Below are 11,055 nucleotides of genomic sequence, written 5' to 3'. Positions count from 1 at the left end.
GTTAGGTCGTTCCGATCCTTCTGAGTCTTATAGAGGGCTCTCCATAGTCCTCATGAAGCTGACCCCGAGACGCGAAACTTACAAGGCCCTACCCTACCTAAGAAACCTGCTATCCCTGCTGCTTGCCTAGGATAGTGCGTCAAAACTTAAAGAAGGTTAATAAGCACGAAAGAAACTCAAGAATATGAAAGAAATAAAGAAAAAACGCAGGATAGCACGCAGAATATTAGGCACGCCTTTAGAAAACGTCATAAAAAAAGAACAAACGTAAGAATAAGGCTGCAAAACTATAAAAGAAACGCCCGCAAAACTCAAAGCAATCTAGACAGAATCTAGTCTCCCTATCCACCTTCACTCTCTGATCCTTTAGTCTCGGCACTCTGTGGTGGAAATGACTGCTCTCTCACGCCAGTCTCCCTATATAACCAGAACCTTTTTAGCCGGTCTCCGTTAACGGCGCTGTGACTAAGGCCATCGCCCGCTGAAAACCAGTGCTTTATGGGCGTTCCGTCAAGCTCTTCTAGTCTATAAGACCTATTTCTAACTACCTCTCTGATTCAGTAGGGTCTATGCCACCGAAAACGGAGCTTCTGAAGTGCACGCACATCATCTTGCATCTGAGTATTATGCACCAAGACTAGGTTTCCTACCTCCAGGGGGTGTAGTCTAATCACCTTTGTGCTATTAAAGTAGGTTTTATTCCGCTCTCGGATCCTCTTAAATCGATAAATTGCCTCTGTGACGTCCTGGTCTTTCTATAGGATTTGCCTAGCTCGTAGGCTAATCAGGTCTTTAGTGCTGGAGATCGTTTCCCATAGCAGCGTGCTCTAGGTAGGCACTTCCATCTCCAGTGGTAGGATAGCATCCTTTCTATATAAGAAATGGTATGGGGTCATACCCGTGGTAGCACATGTCGTCATCCTATTAGCCATAAGGGTAGCGTAGAAACAAGCCCTCCATGAAGGAGGCGCCGCATGCTGCCTAGAATACCCACGTCTCTAAGAATAGGCTAGAGACCTAGACTCTAGCTCAGACGCTGCGTTTTCGGCCGAATAACCTGACGTCATCTTTAATAATGCGTCCTTAAACGTTCTTATGCTACGCTCAATCGCCCTATTTGAGCCCGGGTTATATAGAGAGATCGCAACGCGCTTGATACCTTTCTTCTATAGGAAAAACTGTACTTCTAACCTGAACTCTGGCCCCTTATCCATAACTATCTTTAACGGAAATCCATAGCGGCATATAATGTCTTCCCATATAAATTCACAGACCGCGAGACCAGTCGCCTTCCCCTTTAGGGGCCTAGCTTCAATCTATCTACTTAGCGCCTCACGCGCCTGAATCATGCACTGATATCTATCCTCGTTAGGTAGTGTAGCGGTATTAATATAGACCTGCTCCCAGATATACTAGATTTGGCTTAGAAGAAGTGGCTCTTTAAGGCGTTTTGGGTCCTGGAACTGGCACTTTACATATCCTCGGACGTACTCCGAGACCTGAGAATACATGCCATCCCACCAGTATCGTAGTTTTAGGAGGTAGTAGGTTGACTCTCGCCCCTTATGGCTAAGCTCATCATAGGCAGCAATAATCACGCGTTTCTAGGTCTCCACCTGGTCTAGAACACGATGAAGTGGTAGATTTAGTCCTTTTCCTCGATAGAAGAGGTGCTCTCCTTGCACCATAAAGTCACACGCGTGATTTTTGAACTTCTTATACCTCCGGATTGGCATGTCTTGTGGTCGTCGAAACGTGGTTAGCCACCTTGTAACCTGCTCGGACTCGTTGGAGTACTCTAGAGATAGGACTCGTGTGTAGCCTCCTGGCTCCTGGCTTTGTGTCATATCCTCTATATCCACACCTAGCGGGGTCTCAATAGACGCCGTGACTGGGTTTAGCATCACCCGTAAGGTGCCTATTTTAGCCAATATAAACTCATCAACGTCCTCCTCCGTCTCTTGCTCCGCTATTTCCTCCTTTATATGTGGTCTTCGAGATAAGCCATCCGTAGCGCCGTGCCGGTCTCTAGGCACGTGTTTAACCTCAAAATCAAACAGTCTAATCCACGCCAGCTAGCTCGTCACTAGTGCACCTAGCAAGTCAGTCGTAGACCTGTTTAGTTATGCAGCTAGGGTCTTAGCGTCAATCTCTAGCGTGAAATGGACTCCATAGAGCCAGTGCCTGAACTTTTTAAGCGCCTTTAGAACCCCCCGACACTCCCTTTTTCCAGCGTCATAGGTCTGCTCGGACTCGGACCAGGTGCCTAACTCATATCTCGCAGGTTTCCGGATCCCATCTCGCACCTGCATCATAACAGCCCCCCACCCTTTTCTAGACGCGTCCACAGCGACTATAATAATCAACGGTAGCCAGTCATAGTCTATTGGTAAGACGCATGGAAAGGTTGATAGAATCCGCTTAATCTCATCAAACGCCAGCTGTTGGTCATCTTCCCACTTGAAGTCCGCACCTGCCTTTAGAAGAAGGTATAGCGGGGCAATAATAACTCCGAACTTCTCCACGACGACACGAAAATAGACTGCTAGTCCCATAAATGAGCGGACTTCAGGAATAGAGGTAGGTACTGGCCAGAAGACTAATCTCGTAACTTTTACCTCATCTAGGCGGCGTCTATCTTTATCATAGACCTAGCTAACTACCGTAACTCCACTCATGGCAAACTGCGACTTTTTGGCCGAAATCACTATCCTAGTAAGCTCTAGGAGGTATAAGGCCTTGTCTAGGTTCTGGAGGTGTTCTAGAATATAGCGGCGAACTCTAGAAAACGCCATCTCGTCGTTATAGGTCGTCTTTGGTCCTTTGATCCCAAAATCGTCTAGGAAGGCTTGGACAGCCTTACCATATGCGTCCGCGAGCACAAACTGCACGACACGCTGGCACTGCGCTACTGAATTTGCACCTCCTTGTAGAATTATGACCATCCTGACTAGGCCCATTGGAGTCATAATCGCAGTCATGTCTCGGTAGTCTTCTGCTAGAGAAATCTGATTATATCCCGAGAATAAGTCCACTATTGAGTATATCTACATGCCCGTAAAGTCTTCCGTGAACTCATTAGCGTTTGGGGGCATGTTCGCGTCCTGAATCGTCACGGAATTGAGTTTCATGGTGGCTATTATAATTCGATACTGCCTAGTAGCCTTCTTCTTAACCAAGAACTAAGGGTTTCGATAAGGACCATGACAGCGCTTAATACTGCCTTTCTTTAGCCTATCTTGAAGCATCTCCGTGACTGTCTTCTATAAGGAACGTGGAATCTGGAACCTAGGGTGCTGCCAGGGTTCATGATTCACCGTCCTGATCTTCTGTGGACTGAAAACCTCTGGGTGTACCCTCTGGATGTGCTCCTAGGACCACGCTAGCACACCTTCTCGCTTAAACAGCAGCTCTCTTAGTAGCTCTCTTTCTTCCGGTAAAAGACTTATCCCGACGATTAGCTTCTCTTCATATTCTGGGGTTAGGCGAGCGCCTCATGCGAACTCAGCAATCCTGGGCTTTAGGTACTGGTCGAACCTAGTCCGCTGATCTCGTGCGCGAAATCGCGTGTGGTATTTCTTTATGTAGACTTCCTGCTAGCTAGCGTGTCCTTCCAGGACTAATCCATCTTATAGAGGTGTGTTAACTGGGTAGACCTTATCCGCGACTCGCTTATAAAGCGTGTTACTTGGGACCAGTCTATCCAAGATGTCTTTCTTCGGCCGAAGAAACCGCTCTCCCTAGTCCACTTCCCTAGGCAGAATCCTAGGGTCTCGCACCGTCGACCTAAAGTGCACGTCCCATAGCTTTAAGCTCTCATCAAGCTCCATAAGCGTCCACCTAGGCGGTAGATAGCAGTCTTCTAGCTTAATCACACTGCCAGAAACCGCCTCTAGCATATTTATGCTAGGGAACACTATTTCCTTATAGAGCTGGTTACAGTTCGGGGCTGGATCAAAGAGAACCTTTTCTGTTAATAAATCACTTGAAGTCCTTCTCTTCTTCTCTTTCTTTCTCTGGCTCATAGACGTCGCGGGTGGTATTCTAGAGGTAAGACACCCGCGAATCAGTTTAAAGGCACCTTTGAATCCTTGTCTTGCTCATAAGTCTCTCCACCATAAGGATCTAAGCGACGTAGACGCGGTTCGCCAGGCTAGATCTTTGATGAGCCTATAACTCGTCCTTCTTGCGGGACTGCGGCGTTAAACTGGAGCTTTCGCGTCTAAGACTCGTTATAGACTATATAACGCACGTGACCATTCTCGCGGTGCTCTATGGTTAGTAAGGTACTCTCCATAAATGGTCTTCCTAGGATCAAGCTAGGAGAAGCTGGCAACATAAAGATGTTGATCCTAATTGTAAGGTCTCTAAGAGAAATAGGAACGTCCTATATATAGCCTAGGCAGCGGACTTCTACTCCATTCACGGGCACCATAGAAATTTGAGGATCTCTTCGAATAGGGTAAGAAAGCTCTCTTGCCTCTCTCTTACTAATCACGTTTAGTCCTAAGCCAGAGTCTAACATCCCGCGGACCATATGCTGGTTAATGCGCACGTCCGTGTAAAGGAGAGGGAGCGAGTATATCCCTTCATTAGTCTTAGGGGCATCTCCAACAGGCACCGAGCGTCTATGGTCCGTGATAATCTGCCTAGACGCGACGTTCACGGGTGGTCTTATTAACTCATCGGAGTCTCGATATAGGACTAGAGCATTAGAGCTAGAGGCTCTGGGTTCGCTAGGTGTATCCTCCCGAAATAAGGTATTCCGGAACTTTGGGGCCAGCTTTACCATCTCTGAGAGCTTAATAGAGACTTCCATATCCAAGAATCGTCGTTTTATGTCATTTTCTAAGGCCGTGTCTATGCTCATAAACGGAGGCGTCCTGTTCACTTTAGACGAGTTCTGAGGCTGAGGCGGAGACCTAGCCCCACGTGCACGCGAGTCTAAGCTAGAGTCCCTGCGGGCATCCTAGCTGCTAGTAGGCGTATTCTCAAGTTGCGTTATATATATGGACTGACTCGGGCCACCTTCTATCATAACTTCTTCATTCTCAAGATCCATCACCATAGGTTGCTCATATCTGCCAATCTAGGGGTTCCTTGTGGAGGCAATATCCTACTCCCGACGTCGTTTTCGGGCAGGATCTTGCGAACTCCGGGTGCCAATAGCGTTTAATCCAGCTTGCTTAAAGCTAGTCACTTCTTCATCTAAGTCGTCATCTATCTCTTGGTTCTCTCCAGGATAAGAACCTAGGCGCATGCCTAAATAGTTAACTTAAGCGCGCTGAATTCCATACTCGTCATACGTAGGACAGGATGACCGGTTGTCCGTAGGCAGTCTGCTCTGAAGATATGAAATAGGCGTAGAATTGGTCCTCCAGCTCGTAAGCTATTCAGGGATCAGGTCTCTTGTTGGCAGTCCCATCCTATTCCTGATCTACGGTCCTCCGTCTCCTAAGCGCCCAAGACAGAGTCTGCCGCTGTCTCCATAATGAACTCTCCCTTCCTCAATATAGGTGGCTAGCTCCTTACAAGACTGAGGTGTCGATATATGCCCTGGACCACCACAGAAGAAACAGATTTTCGGTCCGCTATAGCCAGGGTTCGTGGCAGGGTTTTCGCGGTCATTTGGCACCCACTAGGGGTCTCTCCTACTATCTTTCCTAGCCAGTCCGGTCTGGATCGTGTTCACCTTAATATCCATCTAGTCAAACTTACAGTTTAGCTGCTCTAGAGCTCGTGCGAAATCGGAGCTCGGCTCATTCTGTGCGCCATAGACTTATCCATTAGGCTGACTGGGTTTTTCGGCTAAAGAAGTGGGCTCTCTAGGCCACTATACACGTCTTTCCTATCTTTCAGGACCAAACAACTGTGGAATCTCCTGATCTCCTTGATTTCCTTGTCCTCCAGTCCGCGGAGGAAGGACACCTTTGATCGTCGTGTTGAAGTCACGTTTAGCATCCATAATCGTGTATATGAGCCTCGTAACCCAGAAGAGAGTCACTGGCTGGGTCTAGGAAGGATTCTCAAAGCTAATTCCACCCTTTTTTATCACTTTTCCGCTTAGCCAGACTGGAAGACCTTAAAGAAGGCATTCATAGCGCTGGAGCTCACCCAAAGCTCCTCTTTCCACTAGGACGTCCAAGATAGCCGCGAATTGCGCCAAGTACTAGCGAATTTCGTCATAAGACTCATAACTCTAAGTAACTAGCTCGTTCAGAGAGGTGCGAGAATAGCGGTAGTAGTCTCCATCCTGGTCCTGATACCTCACTCGCATTTCTTCCTTTAGCGCCTTAAAATCTCTGAATTTCCAGTTTGGCGAAGACTCAATCCACATCCTCACGGTGAATTCGCAGTAGTCAGCGAGACCATCACATATGCTAGTGCTGTCTAGGATTCCTCGTCTCTTGCACATGCCCTCATAGGTCCTAATAAACTCAGAGACATTCTTTCCATCAAAGAATGGGGCGCCAGGGGTTCCAGGATCCGGCATCATCTACTGGTGAACCACTATCTGACGAGGTTGGATCATAGGATAAGAAGGCGTCTGCTAGGACTGGTCATGTCCTTGCGCTAGGTGGAAGATAGGAGGATCATTCGGCGCTAGCTAGGCTAGAGCAGGACGAATATATGGTCTAGTAGACGTAGACGCCTCAGACTCATGGCGAGTGGCTTCTCGGTAGCTAGTAAAAGATGGGTTCTGCGGGTCTATTGCTAAGCCACTAGCCGGCTCGGCGGTCTCGTCGCGGGGCTCAGGGCGAGGACTAGCCCCAGACTCTAAGGAAGCACTCCTAGGAGCCTCGGTAGGAAAGACATTCTCCCCCATCTTGTATAAGCAGGTCAGGCTGGACTCGTCGTCAGAGTCCACAGAATCAGAGTCCACAGAATCGCGTAGAAAGTCCAAGGAACAGATAGATGCCATGGAAGAGATAGAACCACAAGAACCATCAAAAGACAGCTCCGAGCCAGTCAGGTCACTTAGGACAGCCAAGTCACTTAAAACAGTCGAATCAGTCGAATCAGTCAAATCAGTCAAGTCAATCAAATCAGTCAAATTAATCAAATCAGACGAAACACACGAGATAGGCTCTCCAACGCTGCTCGCTAGATCCTCTCTAGGGGTCTCTCTTGTGTATAGAAAATGGATCAAAGTCGTGTATGTGTGTGTCTGTACTGTATTCCACCATAAAAACCACCATAGACAACGTATTCCTGGCCATATCTCTTCGGCCGAAGAACAAAGTACCTCAGGGGTCATACATACCACATCTCGGAGCCTTGCCTTATCATAACAGCTAAACCAGTCAAATAGTCGCACACGTAGATACTGCACATATTCTATATAAGGGCCACTCATGTTCACCACTCGTTGAATTCCAGGCAGTCCTGAAGCAATTCCTAGCGGCTCCCGCGGACTCTGGCGCATTCCAGGTCCCGGCGAGTCCAGCCCTTGATTGTCGGGGTCAAGCTGACTACCCGCTCGTAACGCTTGACACTCCATTCTCTTTACCCACCATGCTCTCGTCGCTTGAGCTCGCCGTGTTATCGAACTGCCTGCGTGTTCAGCCACCCAAGAAGAATCCCCCTGCGTCGGTCACCATATGAAGAGGGGAACGCTCGTTGGCAGCACACTCGAAGATGTGCGGGTCGATTCAGCACGCAGAACAACCACACAAGCCACCGCAGGACGTACGAGAAAACCACATGGTCCGTTAAGAGAGGTGTAGGAGTGTGTTATTCCATGCTATCTACTAGATGCTAGTTATACTATCCTGGGCCTACCTGCCCAGGTACTGAAAACTATTAGTTACGGCCCGAACCGGAAAAACCCTCGGAAAAACTCTACCCGCAAGAACCCGTAATAACAGGTAACAGGGAGTTCCCCACTACACTAGCTACCGGAAGAAGATTGGATACAGCGATGACGATCGGTGCGAGTGCGGGGCGCAGGAGACGGTCGCCCATGTGTTAATGGACTGCCCAAAGCTACGAGAGCTACGGGTGGAATTGAGAGGGAAAGTTGGAGACGCGCTGAACAGCGTGTCGAGTCTGCTGGGAGGCTCCAACGAAGGTGAGAAAGGTAAACCAGACACCGTCTCAAGGGCGAAGACGGTCCAGGCCGTATTGGACTTCGCCGAGGCGTCTCAGCGGTTTCGCAGTCGTGCGCCATGAGGGCAGCCTAACAATGGAAGCGGCAATGGGCCACGATAGGCCGTGACGAGGCTCTAAGTTTCTGTCAGGAAGTGGATCACTCTACATGTATATAATTGAAGATATATAGTTGTTGTATCCTGCATATCGTTCGCGAGGGGACAGGGTAAATGAAATCTACTACTACTACTTCCTGTAAAGGGAAGCCGCACCGAGAGACCGCAGAGCAGCTGGAAGTTGGATTTCTCAATGCAGTTACGAGATTTAGCTTCACTTTGGTCATGAATCAGCTTGAGGTTTTACTGACATTCTACAAATTAAAATACCTCAACCAACATCATAGGAACATGTTAATATCAAAGCAAGGCGAGTAGACATGAATGAATCCACAGAAGGGCAGAAACCAAATCTTAGAACTAGAGGCAAAGTCAAAATGAACTGAATGCAATGGGTGCAGTGGAAATTGAGTTGATTCCATCGAAGGCAAATCGTACCGAATCCCGCTCCACTTGATTAGCAGTCCACCGAGACGGGTTTGGGTGACGTCGGTTTCATGCTCGAGGATGCAGTAGTGCTGACTTCTACAACCCTAGTAGATGAGATCAATGTAGGCGTTTCTGTGACCGATTTCATCGAACTATCACTAAGGGCAGAGCAGGAAGTCCCCACCGTGAACTCTTTGCCAATTGTACAGTTTGCTGTGTCTCCTCCGATGTTTTGAAACTTGAGAAGACCGCTCTTGTCTGCTGTGATCCAAGCAAGCTCTTGACCAGCTTCTCTGTGGGGACCACAGACAGTCACATTGACTGCATTTGTCTCGGTGCGCTCGTTGTGCCCTATCGTGCTGAGATCTGGTGACTGTCAGTGGAATTGCGCCATAGCTAATCTGTATGTAGCTGTACTTACTGGAGCAAGAAGTGCCATTTAATACCGCAATCACCTCCGAGGATCCTGTACAGCCTCGTGTGCTGTTCGAGTAGATATAACACAGACCACCCACGTCCATGATCTCCAAGCTATTACCGAAGACCAGCGGGCAAAGAGTGAAGAGGAGGACAGAAAGACGCATGATGGAGACTGCGAACTTCGCACGTGTAGTCAGTGGAGGAGATTGACGACTTGGTGGTATTAAGAGGCTTCAGCCGTTTATGTACTTTTTGGGAAGTCCTGTGCTGGGTGAGATTTTTGAGGCCATCACAGATTGAGTCGGACATTTTGCAGCAAAGGGACTGGGCTGCGTACAGGTGACGCTGTTCAAGAAGAACAAATGCATAATACTATTTTATTGAGACGAATAGGATGATTTGACGGAAATAAGCTTTTGTCCAGATCTTCAATCTGAGTATGGTCATTGTGCGTGCAATCCGAGGTGACGCCTGAAAAATGACAGACCAGCAAGCGACTTGTAAGTACAGTCTATCTTGAATGAACATGTACCTTCATGGGCAAAGGTCTTGACTCGACACAAAGTTGAGCTCAAAATGCATGATTGTCTCAAAATTGAGGCTATGTCAATTTGACAGACCGCCGCGATCGCTTGCAGACGCAGAATGATAGTACTGCTCTTTTCGAGCGCAGCTTGACCAAGCACGCGGGGAAGTCGCTCAGACTTTTCGCTAGGAAGCAAGCACGGTCTCCAATTATGAACAAGTTGCACCAAAAACGATGTCATACTTAGAATTGTTCAATCATATCCAATTGTCTGTCTACTATTTGAAATCTTGAAAAATAGGAGCAACTGACATCCCCTGTACTGTAAGCCTACATACCTCATCATGTAATCATATTTGTGAATGAAACGTTCATTTGCATTGGTTCCACATCCTTATGTAACTCCGGGTCCTCTGCTGTGCTACCTCGCATCATGTGCACACGCTGTACTTTACAGCTCCAGCTTCCCAGTAGCGCAGACACGGTGCACATACTCCCAGATCCAAGATGACGCTCGTGAATTTTTGGGAAAGGAATTGGTAAACGCTGGTGTCAAGCGATCTAAACGAGAAATTAGCATGCATGTAGAGGATGAATTTGGCGAGCTCATACCTGAAATCGAACGCCTTGACAGCATTGATTCGCTGCTATCAGTAGAGCTGGGTTCGGCCGTGAGGATTGTCTGGAACCACAGGTCGATGTTGCTTTGAGCTGCAGCTTTGACTGGAGCGTCTGACTGAGAGGCCTTCATTCCAATCGAGCGGCGGCTGGGCCCGGGTCGTTTACGGCGACCATGACTCTTATGAGATCGGGCATTGGTGCGACCTTTCTTTCGCAAAATATGGTACTTTTTGCCACGTAATGATTCAACGCTTCGGTTTACACCGAATTGTTCACTATACGCGTCCGCAAGGGCTTTCCACGGCAATGTGCGGTTCTCGTCCAACCAGGGAAGAAGGTTCTCCTCTTCCCGCTCAGACCAGCCCATAGTACCACGCGGGGACATCATGTTTTTTTTTTTTTTTTTTTTTTTTTTGATCTTGTGTTGATGGGACGGTTGCGAACGTTGGTTGAATGGGGATAGGATGAAATTTGAATTCTCACTAGGGTCAGTTAAAAGCAAAAATCACTAGTGAAGTCGGAAAACTTCCATAAGTCTAATCATATTCCGTGGGTCTGTCTGATGAGCCATTTCGGCGACACTGAGTGCTAAAGGTCCGCTCTACATTCTAGACCTTCATCAATTTTTCCAATATTAGGTTTGAAGATCAATGGTTCTGCATTTTTCGTCGCTTTTGTGCAACAATGGTAATAACCGTTTAACCCGGATAAACAGGCAACCATGTGCGTTTAAACGTGATTTCAATGACTTCAACAAAAAGACAATGTTGAACTTTGCCTGTTGAAGTTTTGCCTGTTGAAGTTTTGCCTGTTGAAGTTTTGCCTGTTGAAGTTTTGTTTGTTGAAGCTTTT

General features: G+C 47.7%; 5 protein-coding genes across 5 annotated transcripts; all 5 read right to left on the bottom strand.

The window, feature by feature from the left end:
* Positions 1 to 341: 341 nt before the first annotated feature.
* On the bottom strand, positions 342 to 2,981 carry N7484_005325 (gag-pol polyprotein; the record flags this gene model as incomplete). The annotated part of the gene is given in 9 exon segments (XM_057115745.1): positions 342 to 525; positions 577 to 755; positions 840 to 981; positions 1,018 to 1,166; positions 1,185 to 1,309; positions 1,325 to 1,412; positions 1,812 to 2,075; positions 2,169 to 2,651; positions 2,664 to 2,981. 9 exon segments carry the CDS (start codon positions 2,979 to 2,981, stop codon positions 342 to 344), a joined length of 1,932 nt encoding a protein of 643 aa, XP_056975885.1.
* Positions 2,982 to 6,199: 3,218 nt separating this feature from the next.
* N7484_005324 (uncharacterized protein) lies at positions 6,200 to 6,493 on the bottom strand (the record flags this gene model as incomplete). Its single annotated transcript, XM_057115744.1, has 1 exon — positions 6,200 to 6,493. The coding sequence occupies one exon, from the start codon at positions 6,491 to 6,493 to the stop codon at positions 6,200 to 6,202; it is 294 nt and encodes a 97-aa protein (XP_056975884.1).
* Positions 6,494 to 6,607: 114 nt separating this feature from the next.
* Positions 6,608 to 7,269, bottom strand: N7484_005323 (uncharacterized protein; the record flags this gene model as incomplete). The annotated part of the gene is made up of 2 exons (XM_057115743.1): positions 6,608 to 6,995; positions 7,265 to 7,269. 2 exons carry the CDS (start codon positions 7,267 to 7,269, stop codon positions 6,608 to 6,610), a joined length of 393 nt encoding a protein of 130 aa, XP_056975883.1.
* Positions 7,270 to 8,664: 1,395 nt separating this feature from the next.
* N7484_005322 (uncharacterized protein) lies at positions 8,665 to 9,220 on the bottom strand (the record flags this gene model as incomplete). Its single annotated transcript, XM_057115742.1, has 2 exons — positions 8,665 to 9,002; positions 9,058 to 9,220. The coding sequence occupies 2 exons, from the start codon at positions 9,218 to 9,220 to the stop codon at positions 8,665 to 8,667; spliced, it is 501 nt and encodes a 166-aa protein (XP_056975882.1).
* An 813-nt stretch (positions 9,221 to 10,033) lies between these two features.
* On the bottom strand, positions 10,034 to 10,588 carry N7484_005321 (uncharacterized protein; the record flags this gene model as incomplete). The annotated part of the gene is made up of 2 exons (XM_057115741.1): positions 10,034 to 10,143; positions 10,195 to 10,588. The coding sequence occupies 2 exons, from the start codon at positions 10,586 to 10,588 to the stop codon at positions 10,034 to 10,036; spliced, it is 504 nt and encodes a 167-aa protein (XP_056975881.1).
* Between the last annotated feature and the right edge of the window lie 467 nt (positions 10,589 to 11,055).

Source organism: Penicillium longicatenatum, assembly GCF_028827895.1.
Source record: "Penicillium longicatenatum strain IBT 33135 chromosome Unknown contig_2_segment0_segment0, whole genome shotgun sequence".
Lineage (NCBI taxonomy): Eukaryota > Fungi > Ascomycota > Eurotiomycetes > Eurotiales > Aspergillaceae > Penicillium > Penicillium longicatenatum.
This window is presented reverse-complemented; position numbering and strand designations above follow the sequence as displayed.